At 39.9% G+C, this 25,279-nt stretch overlaps 1 protein-coding gene across 1 annotated transcript in view; it reads right to left on the bottom strand.

Moving 5' to 3' along the window:
- HSD17B4 (hydroxysteroid 17-beta dehydrogenase 4) overlaps positions 1–25,279 on the bottom strand; it is a 123,569-nt gene that overhangs the window by 67,817 nt on the left and 30,473 nt on the right. Inside the window, exons 12-17 of the mRNA XM_074994996.1 lie at positions 19,109–19,209; positions 17,829–18,065; positions 15,952–16,003; positions 12,230–12,301; positions 10,480–10,583; positions 1,420–1,485 (exon numbers count right to left, since the gene is read on the bottom strand). Coding sequence (XP_074851097.1) covers positions 1,420–1,485; positions 10,480–10,583; positions 12,230–12,301; positions 15,952–16,003; positions 17,829–18,065; positions 19,109–19,209 — 632 coding nt within the window. The remainder of the gene's footprint in view (positions 1–1,419; positions 1,486–10,479; positions 10,584–12,229; positions 12,302–15,951; positions 16,004–17,828; positions 18,066–19,108; positions 19,210–25,279) is intronic.

The raw sequence follows: 25,279 nt of genomic DNA, 5'->3' as shown, positions 1-25,279 counted from the left end.
ACTGTCTAAGGGAAAGGATGTTGTCTTGAAACTGTACTGACTGTCACAAGACTGGCTGGGGATTTCTCAAGCAGCCAGGTTTGCCTGCATCACCATCAAAGAATGGCGGGGATTTAGGTCAGACACACATGTATGAACTATTTATTGTTTTCAAATCCTTTTTCTCTTAACTCGCATTTTATTCCTTCTATACTCCTCAAGTGAAACCATGGTTTGGGTCAGTCAGACTCCAACAGGGAATACAGTCTAGGTATACGCAGTTATAAAGAGCGCTACAGCTGAGGGCCTAGCCTAGGAGTGCAAGAATAAAGCTATTCTGCTCCAGAAGAGGTAAGGACATGATCCCGGATGCCTAATAGGGTGAGTTCAGAGACCAGAAAGGGCCACAGAAACAGCTATACTACAATTGTGATGACTCCCATTTATCAGGACCCATTAACAGAGTGTGCCACAGCTACTCTTGGAAGACTGAACTGGATTCTAGTTGCCTTTGGAGCACATACTTCAAGATGTTTATATTCCAATCTGAATCCTAACTTGCAGAGGATGCCTCCCTCCCTTAGCTCCAACATGATGACTGAGTACCAAGATCAGCCATAGTCTTTTTAACTAACAGATCCTAAATTTAAACACAGAAGAAAACAAGTTTTTCAAAAGAAAAAGTTACTTATGAGCTGCTTCCATTTTCAAAAAGAAACTTAAGCTCTTGGGGAAAAAAGTTCCATTTGTCGTCAATGGAACTAAGGGACTACAAGTTGCTTTTGAAAATGGTACTTGAACACTTTGGGAAAATTTCACCCAGAGCTCTCTTGATGGTCTGCTGTTAGCTTCAAAATTTGGTTTATTTTCTGTTGACCTTAAAAGAAGTATTCTGTGAACTCATCTATTTAGGCTTTTGCTGTGACAGAAGTGATTGTACTTGAAACATTAAGAGTGTGCATCTTGGCACAAAGAAAGGTAACTGGATTGACAATTGTCAACAAGTAATGTTTCATTATGTTTTAATTTCCATAGGTTAGCAGTGTATGCTTTATAAAACATTAACAACATTCTGACTCTGTCACTCTGCACTGCTGTGTTCTGAACCACCATTGTTTCTTTGTTCCATATCTTGTCAGGAATACCCATTGACACGAGTTTCAGAAGTTCCTATTCTAATTATCATTATTTTTCACAAATGCCTCCATCCCATTATATAGTATTTTTACATTAAAACTTACAAGATTATAACCCTTACAAAAGCAAAGAACATACATACAAGTTGAAATACACATTATGATACCCCAAACCAGAACACTTTATAATTTTATTTAGTGAAAATACAGAAGTTATAAAAAATGAGGAGAGATAGGGAGTAGAAGATTGCTCCAAGAAAATCAAATAAAGAAACTTTTCTTCCTTAAAGAAGTAAAAACTTACCTGATCAACTGTAGTGACATCAGAAAATACACCATCAGGTGTTCTGTTAGGTGGGTTCACTGCTACCTGAATAGAAAAAGAATATTTAAATATAAAATAACTCTCCTTTACCCACCCAAAAAAATCATAATCAGAGACATTGTAAAGAACTAAAATCCATGATTTCCCAGAGACGGGGGGGGGGGGGGGGGGCGTTAAACATGTTTAAGGATAAGTGGATAACTTTTCAAACAAACATACTCCAGAAAGTTTGTTTCAAGATTCTCCTTCATAAATAGGGCTCTGCAACCAAAATAGTGAGAAGAGCCATTTTTTCCCCCAAATATGGTTACAAAACCAATACCTCAAAAGCTGCAATGCATGTGAATATGAGACACAGAACTATCCCTTCTCATGCCCCCCTCCAGGGCCAGAATGTTCTCTCCTGAGACCAAAATGGAGTCATCTGCGGCTCTGGATGCCCCCACTGATTTCTCTGGCTCCCTGCCCTGCCACCGCTGAACTATTAGAACTAAATTTAGTTGGTTTAACAGTCAGAGTCCTTCCGCTGCCCTGCCGGCTGTTAAACCAACTGAATTTCATTCTACTGCTTCAGAAGCTGCAGGACAGAGAGCCACAAAGCAGTCAGTGGTGGCAGCATTCAGACCTGCAAATGAATCCTTGAAGAGCCGCAGGTTTTTGACCCCTGTTCACAAGTCAATCTTTCTTGGCCATAAATTTGTCACTGACAAACAAACTCTGCACACATTCCAATATCTTGCAACATTTTACAAAAGCCAATAAGAATAACTGGTGATCACTCCATTAAGTTTACCAGCTCCTTCTCTAAGAAGAACTGAAAGGCAACATATATCAAGCTATAGTGATTATTAATCCTGAAGAACAAAATCTGATTTATACATATAGAGCACACCATTTTAAAGGATTTCTTCCAAACTAATAAATAATAGATTCTCAAGAAAGGTTACTAGTTTCTCTACAAAACTAGCTTCCATGGTTTGGTTCAATTTTGAAACCTATGAAAACCAAGATTAACATTTTGGAACATAAACGGAGGCAAAAAAAAAACAAAACCCCACTATTTAAACAGTACCTTACAACAACAGCTTGACCAGTTTTTGAAAACGTTTACTATAAACATGACTTTGGGCCTTACCCATGTCTTTCAAAGCCTCTGGCTTGTTAGTCTTCATTGTCCCAATTATACACTGCATTTTGAACCCTATCACTTGAAACAAGGTCATATTCATGCACCCTATAGCTTTGTTTCGTTTATTATGTACGCTATAAACTCAACATGACAGTCTGTCAGACTCCATCTGAAACAGCTGATTTAAAAATATCACAACCAGTTGAAAACTATTCAAATCGGTGAAACTTAGTCTTGAAAACCCATGAAGAGACAATATTCACAATGGTAGAGGTGGTTGCTGATTTTTACCAGTAACAGTATATCACTGCCTTTCTCAGAAATGCACCACAGCCAAGTAATGCTAGTTTAACTCATTAAATGGTATGAAGTTACCTGATTACTTTTCACCGCAAGAGGCCCTAGTTTATGGTCATTTGTATAAAATATCGCAGAAAGGAATGGGAGAAAGACTGAAGTGCTGATACAGTAGGATGTTATGCAATGTTTTCTCCTGCCTAGATGCTAGGTGTGAAAGCTTAGATTAGCAAGTGAAACTCCTAATGTAAGCTAATGGACGCTAGGTGTAGAAAAGAGCATGACACATTTATTTAAGAAGCACTGCAGCTGGACAGGTTTTAGCCTTGATTCCCAACAGAGCAGAATTAAAACAAGTTCTCTCCTGCTGTCCAGGTGAACCCCACTTATAGGCCATGTCACTAAAACCTGTGTAGTAAAGCCTAAGACAGAGGATTCTTTGCCACCTTCTTCTTCTTAGTAGTCCATCGTGTCTGACGATGACGTCTTGAGCAGTCACGCTGAAAGGCCATAACAAGTGGGGTTCCACAGGGATCTGTTTTGGGACCAGTTCTATTCAATATCTTCATCAACTATTTAGATATTGGCATAGAGAGTACGCTTATTAAGTTTGCAGATGATACCAAGCTGGGAGGGGTTGCAACTGCTTTGAAGGATAGGCTCATAATTCAGAATGATCTGGGCAAACCGGAAAAATGGTTTGCGGTAAACAGGATGAAGTTTAATAAGGACAATGCAAAGTACTCCACTTAGGAAGAAGCAATCAGCTTCATACATATAGAATGGGAAGCGACTGTCTGTGAAGGAGTACTGCAGAAAGGGACTTAGGGGTCATAGTGGACAACAAGCTAAATATTAAGTTAACAGTGTGATGCCGTTGCCAAAAAAAGCAAACGTGATTCTGGGATGTATTAACAGGAATGTTGCGAGCAAGACATGAGAAGTCATTCTTCCACCCTATTCAGCGCTCATTAGGCCTCATTTGGAGAACTGTGTCCAGATCTGGGTACCACATTTCAAGAAAGATGTGGAGAAACTGGAAGAGCTCCAGAGAAGAGCAACAAGAATGATTAAAGGTCTACAGAACATGAGCTATGAGGAAAAACAAAGAACTGGGCTTGTTTAATTAGAAAAAAGACGACTTAAAGGGGACATGACAGCAGTTTTCAAGTACCTCAAAAGCCGCGTCTACACATGCCGGCTACTTCAACGCAGCCGCGCCAACTTTGAAATAGCGCCCGCCACATGTACATGTGGCGAGTGCTATTTTGAAGTTGAAATCGACGTAAGGCGGTGAGACGTCGAAGTTGCTATCCCCATCAGGAGATGGGAATAGCACCCTACTTCGACGTTGAATGTCAAAGTAGGGCACGTGTAGCCGATCTGCGTCCCGCAACATCGAAATAGCGGGGTCCGCCACGGCGGCCATCAGCTGAGGGGTTGAGAGACGCTCTCTCCAGCCCCTGCGGGGCTCTATGGTCACCATGTGCAGCAGCCCTTAGCCCAGAGCTTCTGGCTGCTGCTGCGGCGGCTGGGGATCCATGCTGCATGCACAGGGTCTGCAACCAGTTGTCGGCTCTGTGGATCTTGTGCTGTTTAGTGCAAGTGTGTCTGGGAGGGGCCCTTTAAGGGAGCGGCTTGCTGTTGCCCGGGAATTGCTAGTCCGCCCTGTGACCCTGCCTGCAGCTGTTCCTGGCACCCTTATTTCGATGTGGGCCGCTTTGGTGTGTAGACGCTCCCCTGCAGCGCCTACTTCAACGTGGTGCTGCGCAACGTCGAAGTTGAACGTCGTCAGCACCAGCCCTGGAGGACGTGTAGACGCTATTCATCGAAATAGCTTATTTCGATTTCGCTACATCGAAATAAGGGATTTCGATGTAGCATTTACGTGTAGACGTAGCTAAAGAGAGTTATAAGGAGGAGGGAGAAAAACTGTTCTCCTTGGCCTCTGAGGATGAGACAAGGAGCAAATGGGCTTAAACTGCAGCAAGGGAGGTTCAGATTGGACATCAGGAAAAACTTCCTAACCATCAGGGTGGTTAAACACTGGAATAAGTTACCTACGGAGGTTGTGAAATCTCCATCACTGGAGATATTTAAGAGCAGGTTAGACAGACACCTACTGGGGATTATATAGATGGTGGATGGTCCTGCCAAGAAGGCAGGGAACTGGACTTGATGACCTCTTGAGGTCCCTTCCAGCTCTAGCGTTCTACGATTCTACGATCACTAATTCAGCAGGGGCAACTGGAGGTAACGGCAAAAAATCATCTTTGCCAAATTGTACAGAGGAAACATCTCAGCAGTGTTGTCAGAAGAGTTCACAATTCAAGGGCCATACTGTCAGCTGCTGTTAAACAATCAAGCGGGTGACTTTTGTCAGTGAGCGTCTGCTCAGAAGTTTGTGGCACAACCCCATTTTAGAACCATCAATGCCTTTAAGAAAACTACAAAATTAACTCTGAAACTGAAGATAATGCAGAAAGTGCTAGCTTGATAAACACAGTGCATTTGACCATAAATACATGACAACAGTGTTCTGTAATTTGCACAGTGTCAATGGATTTCCCTGTGAAAGTACAGAGACTTGTTCTGTCTGAGACCTAACTGGCCTGAAACCTACGAAAGGTGCCACAATGCCCACAATTCAGTACTGCTTTAAATGAAAAGAGGTGCTCAAGCTACAGATCCACGAATGCATGTCAGTAGGAACTGCTCGCAATGTGTTCTATATGAGCGCCCCTAATTTAGGAATTCATTACAACCTCTGGTCTGAAACCATCTGAAATTTGTAGCCAACCTAAGGAATACACAATAAAACTAGTTGTATTGGGCTAAAGTTGGGAGGATTGAGTTGTAGATTTTAAGATGGGAAGGGTCACTTTTTTTAGGAACTGAGGCGAGAAAGTATGTGGTTGGGGCTGGATTACTGTGTGCCGAGAAAGAATGTTGGATTTGATACTCCTGTGTGCCTCTTAACATAACAGTACAATACAATTAACTATCACAAAGGATTCTTAGACTCTGGAACAGGCATTATTTTCATGTGTTACATCTATGTAAAATCATTTCTCATACTTTAGATCTAAGCACATACCACACATTACAGTCCAGACAACCCCATACAAGATATTCTAACACTGATTTTAGAACACTAAGGCACAGCAACTGAAAGACATGACAAAAACTGCAATAAATCCAGAGAGAGAATTTTGAACTTCTATGTGTCTTATAGCACATGGTGCTTGTAGCAAATACACAGCCCTATAAGGAATATGATAAAAAATTAAAAACCATCAGAAAGACCAAATTATAATCTATCCTCATCTGGATTTCTCTGTATGTTAAAAATACCTCAAAGATATCAGATACTGGGCTGGATGGGCCTTTGATATGAGTCAGTAGGGCCGTTCTTACGGAAAAAGATTTCTGCATGTAGTGAAACAAAGGGCCACTATTTATTTGTTGCAATGGAGGAAGACCACACATAGATGTGACTACATCAGTATGACAGACAAAGAATAGCCTTCTTAATGTTCACATAAGAAAACTAAATACCACCACAACTTCCTGAACAAGAATCAGTACTACATAATTTTAGCCTATTATTTTTGGCCCAGTAGGTTTTTAATTTATGAACTAATTTCTAGTGGGCCCATGTTTTGTTGAGCTGGGTTACAAATTCCATCACTATTTACTCATTCAGCTTAACATACTTAACAGCTCATTCAGGCTGCTGTATTTACACAGATGGTTTTATTAAAATCAAATTTCTAATGAATAAAATATTGTGTTAAATTTGTCAAAGAGATGTCTTGGGGTTATGCCCCTTTGTAAAACCAGAGTGATTCGTCTTTTGATGATATGCTGTTGTTTATGAGCATATGATATGGTTAAACAAAGGCTCACCCCATACTTTCTTTGACTGGGTGTGTCTCAAGACTTGACTCTGAAAGTAAGAAATCTGAACGCAGGAGATAGAGAGTTCAGGGCACATCTAAAATCAAAAAGGATGTTTAACTGGTCAATTTACTATCTTCCAAATTAAGCCAATAGCTCAGAAAGCAGTCTGTGTGGGACTATGGATGTACAAGCATAGGCACTACGTTACCAACTGAAAATAAATTACTTTGCACGGTACTGTGCCCGAGGTATGGCACAGCCCACGTGATTATCATGTAGTATTACCTGTCTTACAGAACTGTGTAAAGGCTCCAACATGGAAAAGAATCCAATTGTACTAACTGTCCATCTTACCATTTCCTATTTAAATGCTCTGTTTTTCATCTCATGTAGGTGAATAGCTGCTGTGTGCATTTGGACTTGTGTTTAGTGCACGTTATTATAAACTTCCCTGTGTCAATGCATGCTACTTGCAAACTACTTGCAAAGATGCCAGAGAGTTTCACTGCAGATAATAATCCAGAGAAAAAAAAACAGAAAAAGACTATACCATTTCTTTCCTTTTATGCTTCTGAAATCACAGACATACAAATACACCAATTTAGAAACAGAGCTACATCTAGAGGTTTCTTCCATGAATAGCATGTTCTGCAACCCATTTTAAACAGGAGAAACACTACTTGTTTGAAAGCTCCTTAGCTGGGAATTCCATTCTTTCATAATATTCAAATATTCAGAATGTGTGAAGTTCATAAGAGATCAAGTACAGTGGGACAAAGATCATATAAAGTCAAGACTAATTTTGTGTGCACACTCAAGTGCACAACCACATTGAAGACCATGAAATTCTGTAATTACAGTTTCTGTAATTACAGTTATAAGAAGATTCAAAATACTACCTGTAACTAAAGGAAACTGTGCAGTATAAAGGTACAATGTATCTACTAAGGGAATAAAACTGTCAAGTCTTAAGCACATAAGTAACAATGGAACAAGTCCTATGAGGGTAAATCACTTCTGTGGCATTACCATCTGCAGTAAAAAAAAAAAAAACCAGCAGCTCCTTTTTTCCTTGTAGAGAAAAAGCATGTGTAGGTGGAACATATTCCTATAATAAATCAATGATAAAAGGGGAAAGAACAATGAAGAGACTCTAGAAGAGTAAACCTCTGTGCCACTTGTAGAAAGAAAAAACCTAGTATTCAGAAATCCTGCTCTTCAAGTTGGTCTACAGGAGAGGCTAGGCTCTGAGAATCTAATACAAAGAGACTCAAAGAAAAAAATAGTTCTTTACACTGGATTGACTTCAGACATTCTGCAAGACTTTTGGTGCCCTAGATATCAGTAGGGATTCCAGAGATCACCGAAGAGTTGATACATAAAAAGGAAAGTGAGTAAAAAAATATTTTTCCTTCAGCTTCTGCAAAGAACTCTGTACTCCTTTTTCTAGTTAAGAAAAATATGATTAAGTCATATTGCAGCAACCAAACAAAAAGAGGTGAGACAATCACAAAAGCGCTACACAATACCTAAATTAAGACTGATCTACATCAGAGGTTCTCAAACCGAGGAGCATAACGTGTATACTTGAGGGTGAGTTTGAGATGCTTTAAGTTTAAAAAAAGACTGCACACATACTACTCGCAGCAATGAATAACTAGCAAAGTTGATTCCTTCAGGTATATCAGTAGTGGTCTATTTTAATTATGGAGAAATCATACTGTTTCTCATGGGTTGCTATGGATATAAAGAGCAAACTTTGCAGCTGTGTTCCGAGTTGCATACTTCATGGCACCCCTACTTCTGCACTGCTGCTGGAAGAGGCTCCTCATTCAGAACTGAACTATTGGCCAGCAGCCACCACTCAGCTCTGAAAGCAACACCACAGCCCCCCCGACAACAGGCTTGCAACCTTTTTACTGGGTGGGACCTTCAGTTGAGAAACTGCAATTTTGCATAAATTTTCCCTACATAATTAAGAAGCTCTGTCTGAACCAATGCCTTTGTAATGTTTTTAATATTTAATGAGTTATATGTTAGATTTTTTTTTACTGGTATATGAACTTGTGTGGTGAGAGGGAGCTACTGCAATACAAAGTGGAGGTGGGTGCGATCAAATAAATTTGAGAACCTCTGGCCTGCACTGTACAAGAAAATCAACATGACTGTTGCCAGGTTGGTTAGTGAACAGATGACTCCCTCAGATGATTACCTGAACCCAAAGTTCACAGACATTAGAGTAAACACCATCTTAGATTGCACTATGAAACAACTTCTCCCACTCTACGCAGCAACCTCAACCTGTATTTCTCAGATAATTCAGTTTTAGAAGAACTCTTTCAGAAGACACACTAACAATGCAGCTGAAATCCTCTAAGATTTTCACAGTCACCATCTTCATTCCAAATCAATCTTTCAACTGCTTAAAATTTCTGGAATGCTCTGTAGCACACATTACAACAGCTGGTCAACGTTTGAGGACAGGTAGTAGCAAACAAGATAGACGTCTTGAGTGTAGAAAAGTCTCCTGTGTACAGTAGGTATAAGCTCATTGATGGAGCAAAGGACAAGGCACTTTCTGAAGCATAATATAAAAAGTAAAACACCCTTTCACCAACCCATTAGGAGAGAAAAGACTAAAATGCTTCATTAAAAAACAAGCAGTTCTTGGTTGGCAATGTGAGGTACGGGAAGCATACAACAGCATTCCCAAAGTCTGAGATCTCTTCTCTTGATTCTTGGTGAAGCCCAAGGTCCTGGCCCAGAGTCATGTTGCTCTATGTACATGGATACTGGCTACTTGATGAGCCACCTCTATTTTCATGTGCCGTTACGGCAGATGAGATGAACTGGGAACACACAGTAGTAATCCCTAGACATCACTGAAAACCCTGGCTATAAATTCCTGTAGGTCTCCAGAACATGATTCCTCTGGCAGTCAGCAAAGCTACAACGTGTTGAACCTATCAACTGCCATGTTCTCTCAACTTTTACTAAAAACAGCATGGTCCGTCAGTGTGGAAGGAGAATATGTAATTTAATTGTGCATAAGTCTTCTTTTGTTGATAAAGCATAAGAGTGATATTAATATCTCTTCAAAACTTTTGATGTAGGTTTTTCTTAATAAAAAAATCTATGACAGACACATTAGGTCCCTGGAAAACTTCTAGAGCACTAATTTTTCCAAAGTATTAACATGAACATTCACTCAGGCTGTGTCTACACTAGATGTAGCAGTTAATCACTCATAAGTCAATTTTAGCAATGCAGTTGGCATAGCTAAAATTGCTTAGCACTTGCCTTCAATGGATGTCTACATGGAAGAACTCACAAGAAGTTCTGGGATTGACTTTGGAAGTGTTGTTTCACACATGCACAAAACAAAACCCCAGAAGATCAACCCTGAGTGAGTTAATCTCCCATGACAGTACAGATGTAGGCTCAGCTAGGAATAATGAAAAGCGAAGGCCATTTACACCACCAGGCTCGCTGCCATGAATAGAGAAGGTATCTTTCGGCCTTCCTGTGAGCAAGGCACAGGAGTTCAAGACTCTCAATTGGCAGAGAGATGGCTCAGAATCCACTTGCGTCCGTCTTCTGCTGCGTCGTTCCCAAGCTAATGATCATCCCTAACTAATACATTAATTATTTTTCTTGTATTACATTCAGTGGACAATAGTTACTTCATCTGAAATACGTTTAAAATTTACCTTAGCCTTCTCTGATGTTCGCTTTCCACCAAACCCTCCAGCTCCAACAATAAATAGAGAGAACTGATTATAGCACAGCAGATCCTTTCCACAGTAGGTATGAACTGGAAGACAATATACAACAAGAGGTCATATTCTCTCTTTTAAAAATACCCCCTCAGTGCCAATGGACATCAAATAGCTTCATTTCATATACACCAGTCAGCATGCCTCTTCACCAGGTAGGGGACGTATGTCCTCCCTTTTGAATGGCACCCTCATAAATCATTTCCTAACAAGTGAAGATTAACGTCCTGTTTAAAATGAAGCTACTAGAGATGCTCTTTATACAAAACTATTAAAATGAAAAAATGAGCCATCAAAATGCTGATGACATACCAAGTGCTAAAAAATGACTGACAACACACAAAGTGCTGAAATTAATGTTTATTTCAACACTTCACACATCATTAGCCATTTATTTAAATACTACAGAACTATGTAATAAAAAGTGATTTATTAAAAGGCATTAACAGTCCCTGGTTGCAGGGGAGAGTGGGGAGAAACATTTACAACCTCATACACAAAGCAGCACTAATACTGCATGTGAAAAAAAGCAGCTCCAAAGGAAGATTTAACTTAAAGTCACTCAGTTTTCTTTCTGTTAAAGTCATCTTTGATTTTGTTCATCCTGGAAGAATTTACAGTCACTGAGGTGAAACAGAAATTCTCTATTTCCACTTTATTCTCACTTACTATTCCACTGGAATGCAGACCAGAGTTCATCCTTAAACTTACTGCTGGTAAGGCACTGCATTCACTTACACTGGGCACCTAGTTTCTCCCATAAGCAGCTGACCTTTAATGATCCAGGCCATAACCTCCCAGTCTGCTACAGAAAGACTGGTTTGGATAAATTTCAAATTGGCCCAAAGATTTGTGGAAGTAAAGCATAACTAGAAGGAGTTAAGTTGGAGAGCAGTTAGCTTTGTGCTAAACTGAGCCAGTATCTGGTAAGAAACAGTAAGATCAGAGGTCAGGAATATGTGGATGTTTGGAGGAAACAATAGGGAAAAAAATCTTCAAATGCTTTCCTGAAGAAATATAAACAGTACACTCTCTTAGAAAATTTGGTGGGTCATTCCCTCTTAGTGTCATTTTAAAACCTTAATATCCTAATAGTCATGTTCCATCATAACCATGTCACCGGAAATCAAGACCATATATATCGTGAAAGACGAATACAGGTGATGGACTGCTTGGGCCCACTAAATTAATGCAAGAGCAGAAAAAAGTAACAGGGAGAATAAACATGTTTCATGACATATGATTCAAAAGATATCCTTTCACACAATTCAAGCTGAGAGTCCGTTTAATTAGGATGCTGGATAAACACATACACACAGAGCTTTTTAAGAGAAACGCAGTTCAAACTAACCAACCTTAAATAAGATTGTATTAAAAGTAAAAGCTTTGTTCTGTTTGTGCTTTCAGCAACACCTGTTTGATCATGTGTGGAGGAATCGTCTATCAGTTTTCTCTCAAAAGGAGTATTTTGAATTTCAGTACCTTTTCTATTCCAAAGAAGGGCAACGTGCACATGCAAGCACATATTTGTCAATTAGCTCATTTCTCTGCAGTCATTCAGCCACGCAGCACAGAAGCTAAGAATTTAAACAGATTTTTGGGCTGAAAGTTATTGCCAGCATAGGTTAAATACTGAGATTGTCAGCTGTGTTTATGTCTCCTTAATAAATTATAATATGGTTACCATCTAAGAGAATAACTGCTCCTGAGCCTTTGTCAAGGATATCAGCAATAGTTGATTCAGATGTTAACTGTCCTGAAAGAGAAAACAGAAGAACATATATGTTGTCGTACACAGGTCTTAAAGGTAAAACAAAACAAATACTGCAGGAGCATTTTAGCAAAGCTAAATTACAAATATTCTCAGGTTTGTAATCTTAAACCCTGAGTCCCACTGGGTGGAGAGAGTTGACCTATTGAGACTTTTCAGACATAGCTGAATGACAAGTTAGCTTATGGCAAGTTAGGATGTAAATCTAGTGTACTAGTTTACCAAGTAATCCCTGCTACCACTAGGGATGGTAAAGTTTAACTAGAAAGCCCCACCCTAAATGGATCCCCCCTGTCCCATGGACAGGGACTGTTCTGGCTGTGTTGGAGCAAACCCCAGCCCCAACCCGGGGCGGTGCCACAGGCAGGGACACTCCAGCCAGGTCAGACTTGCACTGGTGCCCAGCGCATCATGGGAGGGATGCTCCAACACGGCCAAAGCAGCCCCTGTCCATGGCAGGAGAGCTGCTCCAGCCCAGCCAGGCTGGCGCAACCTCCCCAGCCACACATTGTCACCTGTCTCCTCCAGACCCCTGTTTAATTGCTAGTTATATCAAACACCAGAGGGCCCATACTGCACTTTGACAGACTCTGCTTTCAAGCAGTACTATATCAAAGTGCACTACGGAACTTTCAGTGTACAGAAGCACCTTCCATGTGGCAACTCAGTCAAGCTAGCATAACGTACAATTCACATCCTGGCTTGCTGTGCACTGACTCCTCATGTGGACAAGCCTTTACTGTCTACCAGAAGTCAAAGAACACTCAGGTTTGAAATTTTAGTGACCCTCTGCAGGTTCAGACTGGCTCATTAAATTCAACACCAATAACTGTGTGAGAATACTGAAACCTATTCATATGGCTCTTTGCAGCAGAACCCTGAAATTCATTCTAAAAACAGGATAACTGAGTCGGTGTGCCAAGGAAGGGAAACAAACATATATACTGCGAAGAATTCCTGTGAGGCATAATATGTTACGATGCTTTCATCTAAAAATGTTTTACCTCTTATTTTTCCACAGTGACGAATCAATTTATAACTGATAAGGAAAAAAGTTGTTTCTATCTGACTTCTTAAAAGTTACGTTTATTGTTTCCCGATATTATGAATACTTTCCTTTCCACTGACCAATTACAAAAAACAGCAAGGGAAGAAAAACAAATTATGTTTTGTGAAAGTGAAGAAAAAAAGACAGTCACCTGTTCTGTAACTGGTGTTTTTTTGAGATGTTTTGCTCATGTTTCAGTGTGCGCCGGCGCATGCCCAGTTGCTGGAAGCTTTGTGCCCTAGCCAGTAGCCCCAGGGTTGGTGCAGCACCCCTTGGAGTGGTGCCCATATGGCCGCCCGTATATGCACTGCCTGACCCGCCCCGCCCCCACTCAGTTTCTTCTTGCTGGCTACTCCGACAGAGGGAAAGGTGGGAGGGTTTTGGAATGGACACAAGCAACACATCTCAAAGAACACCAGTTACAGAACAGGTAACTACCTTTTCTTTGAGCGATTGCTCATGTACATTTCCAATGTGGGTGAATGGAAGCCAATGCCTAGGAGGCGGAGCCCCAAAATGAGTGCAGGACAGCCCTGCCCAACGCAGCATCTCCTTACGTGTGCTGCGTTACTGCATAATGTGCTGAGAACGTGTGAATGGAGGACCAAGTGGCCGCTCTGCAGATGTCCTTGAAAGGGACCCTGGCCCAGTATGCTGCAGAGGACGCCTGTGCCCTGGTGGAGTGAGCCCTGACTTGGGGAGAAGGAACCCCCACCAGTTTGTAGCACACTCTGATGCAGGCCACTAACCCCGGAGGAGATCTGCTGAGAGGAGACTGGGTGCCCCTTCATCCTGTCTGCCACTGCCACAAACAAACTGGTGCAACTTCTGGAAGGATTTGGTCCTGTCCATATAGAAGGCCAGCGCCCTACGGACATCCAAAGTGTGTAAGCTCTGCTCTCTAAGGGAGGGATGGGGCTTTGGATAAAACACCAGTAAGGTGATGTCTTGGTTAATGTGGAAGGGGGAGACCACCTGAGGCAGAAACGCTGGGTGGGGTCTCAGCCTGACCTTATCATTGTGGAATACCATATACAGTGGGTCCACCGTCAGGGCTCTGAGCTCTGACACCCTTCTGGCTGATGTAATGGCCACCAGGAATGCTGTCTTGTAACTAAGGAATAACATGGAACAGGTGGGGAGGGGTTCAAATGGGGGAGCCATAAGCTTAGACAATATCAAATTAAGGTCTCATGTTAGCAGGGGGGCCCGAACCTGCGGTTTGAACCTTTCCACCCCTTTCATGAACCTTTTCACCACCAGGTCTGGGGCCACTGGCTAGGGCAAAAAGTTTATGGCAACTGAGCATGCACCAGCACACACCCACAGTGGAATGGACATGAACAATCACTCGAAGAAGAGTTATAAAATCTGGCATACTTCTGAGGAGTAAAAGTAGTCCAGAAACCACTGCCAACATGTCTCAAAATGGAACAGGTTACAAGTTGATTGACCGTCCTTTAAAGCAAAGCATGCTGACGAAGCACTTACGGATTACAGACGCTACATGAGTGCAAAATATAGTGCATCAAAAATATATACTTCTCAATAGACACAAAATATACTGTTTATTCTATCCATTGCAGTAGATCTGTTTCCCAAAAGCAACTGCTTAAAAACTTGATATTGTAATGACTGTCTTAAGTCTTAAAATGTTGTACTTCACACTGAATCTCCCACTACTTCTCTTTTATTTGCAATGAAAACACAGACAAGTTGAGCAACATATACTAATCATTTAGTGCAGGATCCCTTCACTTACTGAAAAGCATGCCATCTTTCCGATAAGCAACAGAGCGCTCAGGTGCTCTCAGAAGAAACCTATTAGTTTGTCCATATTTTATTTGACATCTTCCCCACTTGCTCTCATGTCCTCCTCTGAACCATTTTCCATAAAATAGGAATATGGACTTTCTTTGAACATAGATTCTGATTACCCAGTATCACATTTTTAATGAAAATTGTGAAGGCAAGGGAAAAGTATATTTTATTCACAACTCCATAAGGTCTAAAGCTTCTGTCTCTCTCACCAACAGAATCTGGCATGATAAAAAAATCGTTGCCTCACTCAACTTGTTTTTCTAAAGTTAAACAACACTCAGTTGATCTCACTCTAAGTCTCACAGACACAACAATGTGTAGCTCCTAGAAAAACATTCTGACAATTTATGATGCAAACTCCCAGAAGTAATTAACAATATATGTCTAGTTGATGAGTTGATCATGAGCTATCAAAACACACACAGCAAAGGCACACTAATTTATGTTTTGTATGTAAATGAATATTCTTTTTCAGGCAGCTCTGCATTAAGCCAATTGGTGCCTTCTTTTACTAAGTACATTGCACCAAATATAAGCTATAGTTTGACAAAAAACGCACCATCTGATTTCTTTGTTAAAAACAGGACACCTGATTGGAAAGTTTGCACACCAGTATGATGGAGTTATACATACAAAATGCAGAGGACCATTTGCAACAGAAACTGGCTCAAAATAACTAATTGATATTTCCATACATAACGGTGATACAAAAGAAAAAGTGAAATGCTTCATGGTAGGTATGAAACCATGAGAGTAAAGGACTGACCTGAAGTTGGAAGCGGTTTATACAACTCCAGATACTGCTCACCATGTAGCAGCTGTGGAAAGATAAGCAGAATTATAATTACAATCAGTATAAGTTGCCACTAATTGCCCCATTCCTATCATATGCAAGTATGTAGATGCAGATATTTTGAAAGTGTGTTCACAATGAAAATGTACTACTATAAAATAAGGAGAAGAAGTGAGAAATTTTACCAAGTTCTCTCCACACCAGGATATTTGTATTGCCTTGGTGCAACTAAAACACCAATAAAAATTGACATGCATTCATTATTTCAGAATTTTTTTCACGTTACTTTTAGCACAGGAATTATTCTGACACACTCATTTTTGAAAGTTACTGGTGACGGCCTCAAATAATTCAGCCTTTCACCAGTTGCGACAAAGTATTTTTGGGGAAGCGTGGGAACATTCCAGTCAGACATCAAGGAAAACTTGTTAACAACAAGGATAAGTCAATACGGTAACAGGTTACCGAAGGGAAGTGGTGAATCTCGATCCTTGGAAGATGTTAAGAACAGATTAGCCATCACCAGACAGCGATTATCTCATATACTTATTCCTGCTTCAGCAAGGGCAGTCTCACAGGTCTATATTTCTAATTTTCTAAGATCCTAATCAGGAAGAACCCATCCAAAAGATAAATATGGGCAATTTTACTGTTAGGTTAATCTCTGTCATCTACCAAGTCATGAGTCAATAACTCCAACAGAAGATATCAGCTAACACTAGTCAACACAAATTTCAGCACTCCAAGCTACAGAACTTTTCTAACCCTAGAAATCATCTGAAAAGGCAGTGCTTTCAAAAACAGAATGCCAACGGGATAGACAGCAGTGAAAATTTCACTTTTGCTAATTTTTAAGTAAATGTTAATATATTTTTGCATATTTATACCAGCCTTTTAATCAGCAACATGACTCCTGGAATCCAGTTTTCATAAATTCAAGCATTAAACAGCTATGATTAAGTATACATTCATTTCTCTTGAGCAACTATCAGAAGTTCTCAAACACCATTTAAAATGCCTTCTGAGGTGCAAAAGATTTCATGCGATGTAATATGATCATGAGAACGCCTCAATGCAAATATAATATTAGGAGTTTGGCCATCTGATGTTTGGATTTTGTTTGTTAATTTGCTTTGTACAGGAAACTTCAGAATTTGAAGACAAAACAGCTATGAAAAATATTCACTATTGGGTTACAGGACTGAGATTAAAATAATGTCATTTATACAGCTCCTTTGCTTTTATGCAGCTTACAAAAGCTTTTTACAAGTATTTCAGCTATGATATACTAAATTTGTTATGATATATTCTTGATGACACCTTGATATGACATATTTAATAGATGCTACATACATATGTACACACACAAAGTTTTAAGGGTGTGTACACAGATGTACACTGTAAACTTCTACAGTACTTGCTTTCTAATAAATTAAGTATAACAGAGCTTAATTGCTTGAAAACAGGCAAAAAATTGCTCAAAAATAAAATTTCTACATTACCAAAAAAACCCATCAAAACTAGACAACAACTTCTGCTTTTTACTAAAGAGGATGTTGGTCTTCCAGCAAAATTCCCACTTAACAACAAAAAACACACACTAATGATTCATAAACAGCTTTGGAAAACAACAAAAAAACAAAACCACCACCACCACCACGAAATTTATACCAGAGAGGCAACTCATTTCAGTACAAATTTTTCCATGGGTTGCAAGAAACAAGATACTGTTACTTTTTCTCCTTCTAGAACAACAGTGAAGTTTTGGTGTATTTACTGAGTCACTTCAATTACAGTCAGTTTATAAAGCAAATAACAGAATTAAATTGCAATATTTAACTCATACATACCTTTGAGAAGTCAAGGTTGAATCCAGGAACACTAGAAAGCCCACCATCCAACAAAGATGCCTGAGCTGGGATGACTCCAAAGCTAGGTAAACAACAGAACTCTTCACTGCCTTCAAAAAGAAATTTTAGATGATCTGGATCCTTGGTTGACATTCCCACACCAAGAGCATACAAAATCGGTTGCATATGAGTATAATTATAGACCACTCTGGGCAACTTCTGGCTAACAAATTTGCTCTGTGGATTAAAAAGAATGTAGTATAATTCAGAGTTAAATGCTATGAAGTACTTGGTTTCAATTTACTTTCTGCAAGCACAATTATCATATAGCTTCAACTCAATATATTAACAGTCTCATTAAAAGTCCTTTAAATACAGACCATAATAATAAATATACTATAATGCCCTGTATATGTCATTGTGGAAGATATGGCAATAAAAAACCACTTACTGCTAATTAAACTACATGTTATTTAAAAGAAATTGTAATGCACAAGTCAATAAACAACCATGAATTAAAAAAACATTAATCAAAACAGTGAGCACTGTAACAGTCAGACCATTCCACTTAGAACTTGTGGGCTGGTGAATCAGCCAAGTGAAAGATAAGAAAAAGAGCACTTCACAAACAGCCTTGTCTGTCAGGTAAATACCAGAGACATGCTGTTTTCACCATCATTCTGAACAACATCCTGTTTAGGTTAGATGACTGCTCCAAAGTGCAAGAAGTGGTTAGTCTTACAGTTTAATTTCTATATCTAGCTTTAAATGTTCTACCATAAGAGGAGACTAGGGTGCAAATAAATTATTTGTGCTTTAGTTCTTATCTAAAAAGTGACTAACAGCAAGCAAGCCAACGCTTTTAGACACATGATTTGAGCAACCCTATCTCTTGCTCTGGATCTTTCGATTGCTACAACCTGCATATATAGACAGCACTTCTCTAATGCGGAACTCTCTCATCTGGCAATATCCATAATCTGGCATGACTTTTAGTTGCTGGATGACTACTCACCATTAGTGTGGCCAAGTTTCCCGTGGTCCAGTAGAGTTTGTTTACAGAAAGCAATCCTGGCTCTCAGTGTTCTGTGCCTTACTGAGCTGTAATTTACCCCAAATATTTTCTAAGAGCCCAGCAAGCAGTGGAAGTGTCGGTAATGCTGCTAGACAATACTGACCTCTGGTGGGCAAGCAAATTCTCTCATCTGGCACCAGTCAAGTCCCACAGGTGTCAGATGAGAGAGGTTCAACCTGTACTATGCAAAAGTATTTTTACTTACTGGGTCAAAGCCTGAAGAAGCTGAGGTAGTATAGCTTGTGGGATTCATGGAAGCTCCTTCTGACTCTTGACTTAGCACATCATTCAGTAAGCTTACTGACTCTAGAACACAAAAAAAAGGGAAAAAATGGTTTAAAAGTAGCCCAAAATCCCCACAAAAATCTGCAAAACTAGATCCTATGAAAGACATATGGAAAAAATAAAATTGGGGGCAGCATGATTCAAAATATACAGATTGTTTGAACATACTTAATTCTGTATCTTACTGATGCCTATTGGCCATATACGTCAAATACATAGCATACAGCTATTCTACTGGCTCTACACAATACTGAGCTGTGATTCATATAATGAAAGAAGCAATAATATTTATTTCAAGCAGCTGTCTGGAACAAATAACTGGGACTGTACAACATTATCCTATTCAGGCAACCAACTCCATAATTGTAGATTAAATTCAACTTCCCCAGTACTAACATGTTGAGGGAAAGCATCTTGAACACCCTTTACCAGTTTTGTCAAAAGACAGAATTTAATAATTAGTGCATATTTTCTCTTTTTTACTTACTACTTTTGCATGTTCTAAAACCCTCTTTTCTATTCATTATACTTGAACAGTAAGAGCAAGTTGAAGCTAGAACAAGGTGATTATTTCAAGAGAGGTAGATTAGTGCACATCAAAGGGGGCTGGTATAAAGCAGGGTTCTGCAAAGTGGGAGGTGGGCCCTGGAGGGGGCATGATATTTCCTAAGGTGGGCACAGCATGATTGGCTGCTGGGTCTCTGGCTCATCAATCTAATTAAAAATGTTGAAATATGTTATTATTTTTATGTAAAGTAAACTTTTTCATATGCGGCAGCCCCAGGACCGGGAGGTTGCTGGATATTCAAATATTCTGGGTAATAGAGGTGTACCTAGCAATGCATAACACTAAAGAAAAACAAAATTAAATATTAAGAAACAAAATACGCATGCAGAGTTATTGTACACTGTAAACTTATACTGTATCTGCTGGATTTGTATTTACTTTCACACTACTGTGCTTATTGAAAAGGTAACTAAAATTTACTTATGGCTAAAATGTCAGTTACTTGAAAGTCCCAGATGATAGAATGCTGGATATGAAAGACTTTACTGTACACGTATTCACACTTACATACCAATTAATAAAGTTTGTTAAAGTTTGCTACAATCTTATATTTTTACACATGCTAAAAGGGTTTTTTCCCCCCTTTTCTTTTCCATACCAACATAACCAAAATTTCCATCTTTTTGGATTATATTAGACAGGTTGGGGGGAAACACTGCTAGTTGCTGAGATGAAAAATGGGGCCCAACATAAAAGTTTGCTCACCCCGGTATAAAGTATGTTTGTGGTCGCTTTCAGGATGCTAAAACCATGATTGTCTCTCTGCCTCTCTCCCCTGACCCAGCAAATGTCTGGGAGAGATTCAGCATTTGATGAGAGGCTGCTGGACAAAATCAGCAAGCTTAATACCAAACATTCAAAAATTAATCTCCAAAAGTTCATGAGATTGGCTTAACAACAGAGATTTAAAAATAAATAAATAAAATTCCTTCCTTCTTGGATGGGGTGGCTCTGCACGCAACCCCTGGCCACAGGGACATGCCTGCAGTGGCACAGAGCTAGCAGCCATAAGTGGCTCTATCCCTGCTGCACCACCAGTGGTGGCACTGGGGGGCCTTGGGAATGGGGGCGTATTAAATTGCCTGAGGGCAACAGGTGGGACTGGGTAGCACAGATGGAGAAAGGGGAAATGTGTTCTCTCTCACACACACACACTCTCTCTCTCTCTCTCCTCCCAGAGGCAGGTAAATGCTAGCTCACTAGGAGGATGTGAGGAACTGGCCCTGGCCCTAAGGTAAAGTGAGTTTGAGGCCCCTGAAATACTTTCTCTCTTACATACTTTCACATCAGATTTGCTGATCCTCAGAGTGCACTGCAAGGCACATCTATGTATTGAGGCTTTAGGGGTGCGTAAGGGTGCATGACGACACTGGCTTTGGAAAGGGTGCTTTTGTTGGAGGCTCCCGAGTTCGCAATCTGCTTAATTATTTTTTAAATTCACAGCAAAAACAGCTTGAGCACAACACGTGACAGTCTGGCACTGAGCTTCTGGAGGCAATTATTTCACAGTAGCAAGTGCAAGTCAATTTATATTCTCCAGTACGTTTTCCACAACTGTTTAAAATCAAGATGGCTTTTAAAAGATGCTTTTCAGATATCTGATGGGCTTTAAGTAAGACATTAAAATATGCTTGTAGTGCTCGGATGCGGAAATGAAGAGTGTTTCTGTTTTGCTTTTATAAGAACACTGTATTTAATTAAAGGATCAATTTCAGTGTTAGAAGCAGTCTATTCACTGAACTTTTAGAACCTACAACTGACCAACGTTCCCCCTCATTTCATAAAAGGACTGCCACAGCAATGTGCAAATGCTGTGTCTCAACACATTAATTCACTCTAATCTCCACTGACCTTCTGCTGTCTGGCATGGGAAACTGCAGGGCCACCTACAGCATTAGATTTACAATGGTATTTTAGCAATTGGCCAGACATGAGTCACTCCCATTATGCAAGGTTACATTTTCAATGCACCCAACCAAGCCTCTGAGGAAATTAGATTACAGTAGATGTCTGATATTTTATATTTCATTGTCTTCTGACTCTTATGTGAATGAACAGATTGTCATATTGAAAATGACATTACTACATCAAAAACATTTAAATGAACACACATTTCAAAGTAAACTACCTCTGTATTATGCAATAATTTTATACTTCAGAAGAATAACTGTATAAAGTAGCTTCTAGATGTAATCTTAGCATATGGCTAGCACTCCACTAATTACATATATAAAAATAAAGCATCTTATTTAGGTTGCAAAGCCAAGTGTTTGAAAGTTAGGAGATAGCAGCTTTATAATTGCTCATGCAACTTTTTGTTTGCCCCCCATCTATCCTATATCTGGAGTAAGGCAGAGAGCCTATCGACAAAACAGTACATGATTATGTAATTAAGATTATCTCAATGCATCTAAACAATGGGGCTAGATTAAAGTTGTATGAGAAACCATATATTTGACATTTCTTGACTTTCACGTGCTTTGACCCTGCAACCTAAATGCCCCTTTAATGTAACAACTGCATTTAAAAACTAAAAAGGTAGAAAAAACATTATATGCACCTAACAACCTCTCCCTACCAGGCATTATCAGTGGAGTATGAACCCAGGCTTTCATACCTAGAGCACAGACTTCTACCGCTTGAGCTACAGGACTACTCTCCTAGCTTCAAGTGGCAACTCAAGGCAATTATTCTACAAGTCAGGGGAATGGACTTCTGGGTCTAAAGGGACAAGTTATTAATAGACCTCTACCAGACCCAACTCTCTACCCAGTAGTGGGAAACCTGCAGCCTGAGGGTCACATGCGGCCCATCAGAGTTCTACAGTGGTCCATGAGTTACTTTGCTTACCATGCCTATGCACAGGGTTGCCAGGTTTCCATCTGGCTAGGGTTTTACCTGCCGGTATTAGCAAAGCTACATGCACATAATGCAAGGGCACATGAATTAAGGTACATTCTGATTGAATGCAACTATCGACTGAGCGCGCCAAGCATTTCTTTTGCATCCAAAGAGCTGCTACAGTTCCATCAACACATCCCACAAATTCTAGAGATGCAAACTCAATTGTCAAAACTTCTTTATCCTTCCATCTTCGTTAGGATAATCTTGTGGTTCACTGGGATGAAGGGGGGCCACTCATGCAGCCTACTCACTAGCCTAGGTTGTCCATTGCTACTCTATCCCCAGCCAGAAACATGGGAGCTCCTGCAGCATGTGATGTCTCCAAAGAATGGGGAAAGGCCACTAGCGCCACGTGCTAAGCCATGAAGAAACCAGCCTGGTTATGCCACATATATACAAGCAGCTCTGGGTTAGCCAAGATGCTTAATGAAAAAAGATTATATTTGTCTGTACTAAATTGTTTTTTTTTTAAAGTATTTAGCAGGGCTGCGTACACACTTTTGCTGAGCTACTGTGTAATCTTATTGTAAGCACGACTGCAATTCTTCCCACAAACTCATTCCAGAGTGATTATCCTCCCTTGTTGCATCATACACAGAAGCAAACAATCAAAAAAAAAAAAGGCAGTAAAGTAGCACTTTAAAGACTAACAGAATAATTTATTAGGTGAACTTTCGTGGGACAAAGCCACTTCTTCAGACTATAGCCATACCAGAACAGATGCAATATTTAAGGCATACAGAACCAAAAATGGTAATCAAGGTTGACAAATCAGAAATCAATTTATCAAGGTGAGCAAATCAGAGAAGGGGGGAGTCAAGAATTAGATTAAGCCAAATTTGCAAAAGAGCCCCTATAATGACCCAGAAAATTTGCATCCTGATTCAAACTGCGGGTTAATGTGTCGAATTTGAATATAAAAGAGTTCAGCAGCCTCTCTTCCCAAAGTAGTATGAAAATTCCTCTTCAGTAAGATGCAAACTCTTAAGTCATAAACAGAATGACCCACTCCATTACAATGTCGGCTGACCGGTTTGTGGATCAGGAGTGGTTTTATGTCTGTTTTGTGCCCATTAAATCTTTGTCTAAGAGAGTTTGAAGTATGTCCAATATTCAAACCATCTGGGCATTCTTGGCACATGATGGCATATATGATGTTAGCTAAAGAACATGAGAATGTGCCTGTGATTCTGGGAACAACCTGATTAGGTCCAGTGATGGTATCCCCAGAAAAGATATGTGGACAAAGCTAGCAGCGGGCTTTGTTGCAAGGAAAAGTCCCAGGACTGGTGTTCCTGTGGTACAGACTGGCTGTTGTTGAGAATCCTCATAAGGTTGGGAGGTTGTCTGTGGGAGAGAACAGGCTTGTCACCTAGGGCCTTCTGGAGTGTGGCATCCTGATTAAGGATAGGTTGTAGGTCTTCAATAATGTGTTGCAGTGGTTTGAGTTGGGGGCCATAGGTAATGACCAGTGGTGTTCTGTTCTTGGCTTTATTGGGCCTACCTTAGAGTAGTTGGTCTCTGGGTATTCGTCTGGCCCGTCCATTTATTTTTTTTTGTTTCTCCTGGGGGGTAATTCAGGTTTATGAATATTTGGTAAAGATCTTGTAGTTTTTGGTCTCTGTTAGTAGGATCAGAGCAAATGTGATTGTACCTAATTGCTTGACTGTAAACAATGGATCTAGTTATGTGTGCAGGATGGAAGCTAGAAGCGTGTATGTCTTATGTGTATAGCGATCAGTGGGTTTCCAGCAGAGTGTGGTACTGATCAGGCCATCCTTGATTTGTACTGTAGTGTCTAGGAAATCTCTCTCTCACGTGGAGTAATCAAGGCGTAAGTTGATGGTGGGGCGTAGATTGTTAAAGTCTCTGTGGAATTCTTCTAGAGTCTCTATACCATGGGTGCAAATCGTAAAGATGTCATCAATGTATCTTAAGTAGAGGAGGGGTAATAGGGAATGAGAGCTGAGGAATCGTTGTTCCAGGTCAGCTATAAATATATTAGCATACTGTGGGGCCATGCGGGTACCCATAGCAGTTCCACTAATCTGGAGGTATAAATTGTCCCCAAATCGGAAATAACTGTGGGTGAGAACAAAGTTAGAGGTCAGACACCAGCAAACAATAAGCTCCTTGAAGCTCAGATGTGCTAGTTAGCTATTCAGTGAGGTCACTAGCTCACTTTTGGATGCTGTACAATATTTATTTCTAAATATTTATCTTCTAAAAAGGAAGAGGAGATTGAACATGATTGCCTTTTAATACCCTTTAGTTGTTGATTAAAGGAGTAAGTTAATCCAGAATTTGAGTGTGTTGCCTTTTTTTCCCCCATGTTGAAGTTACATCATGATATTGAAAGTATGTCATCATCATTTTCTTCTTCATAAATTGAGTGTAGGAGGAGGTTTTACTGCAGCACAACAGTCATCTTCATTGACATGAGGTAGGGTCTAAGTCAGCACTTATGATCCAGTTCCAAAGTCAGTGTTCTTTTTTTTTTTTTTCTTTTTAAAAGGGAAATACTGTTCCGTATATAAGTAACATGTAAACAGGTATGTGAAATATAAATTGATTGGAATGAGCACCATGAATTCTCCTCCTTATGGCAAACAAGATCAA

The sequence above is a fragment of the Carettochelys insculpta genome, chromosome 5 (genome assembly GCF_033958435.1).
Source record: "Carettochelys insculpta isolate YL-2023 chromosome 5, ASM3395843v1, whole genome shotgun sequence".
NCBI lineage: Eukaryota > Metazoa > Chordata > Testudines > Carettochelyidae > Carettochelys > Carettochelys insculpta.
This window is presented reverse-complemented; position numbering and strand designations above follow the sequence as displayed.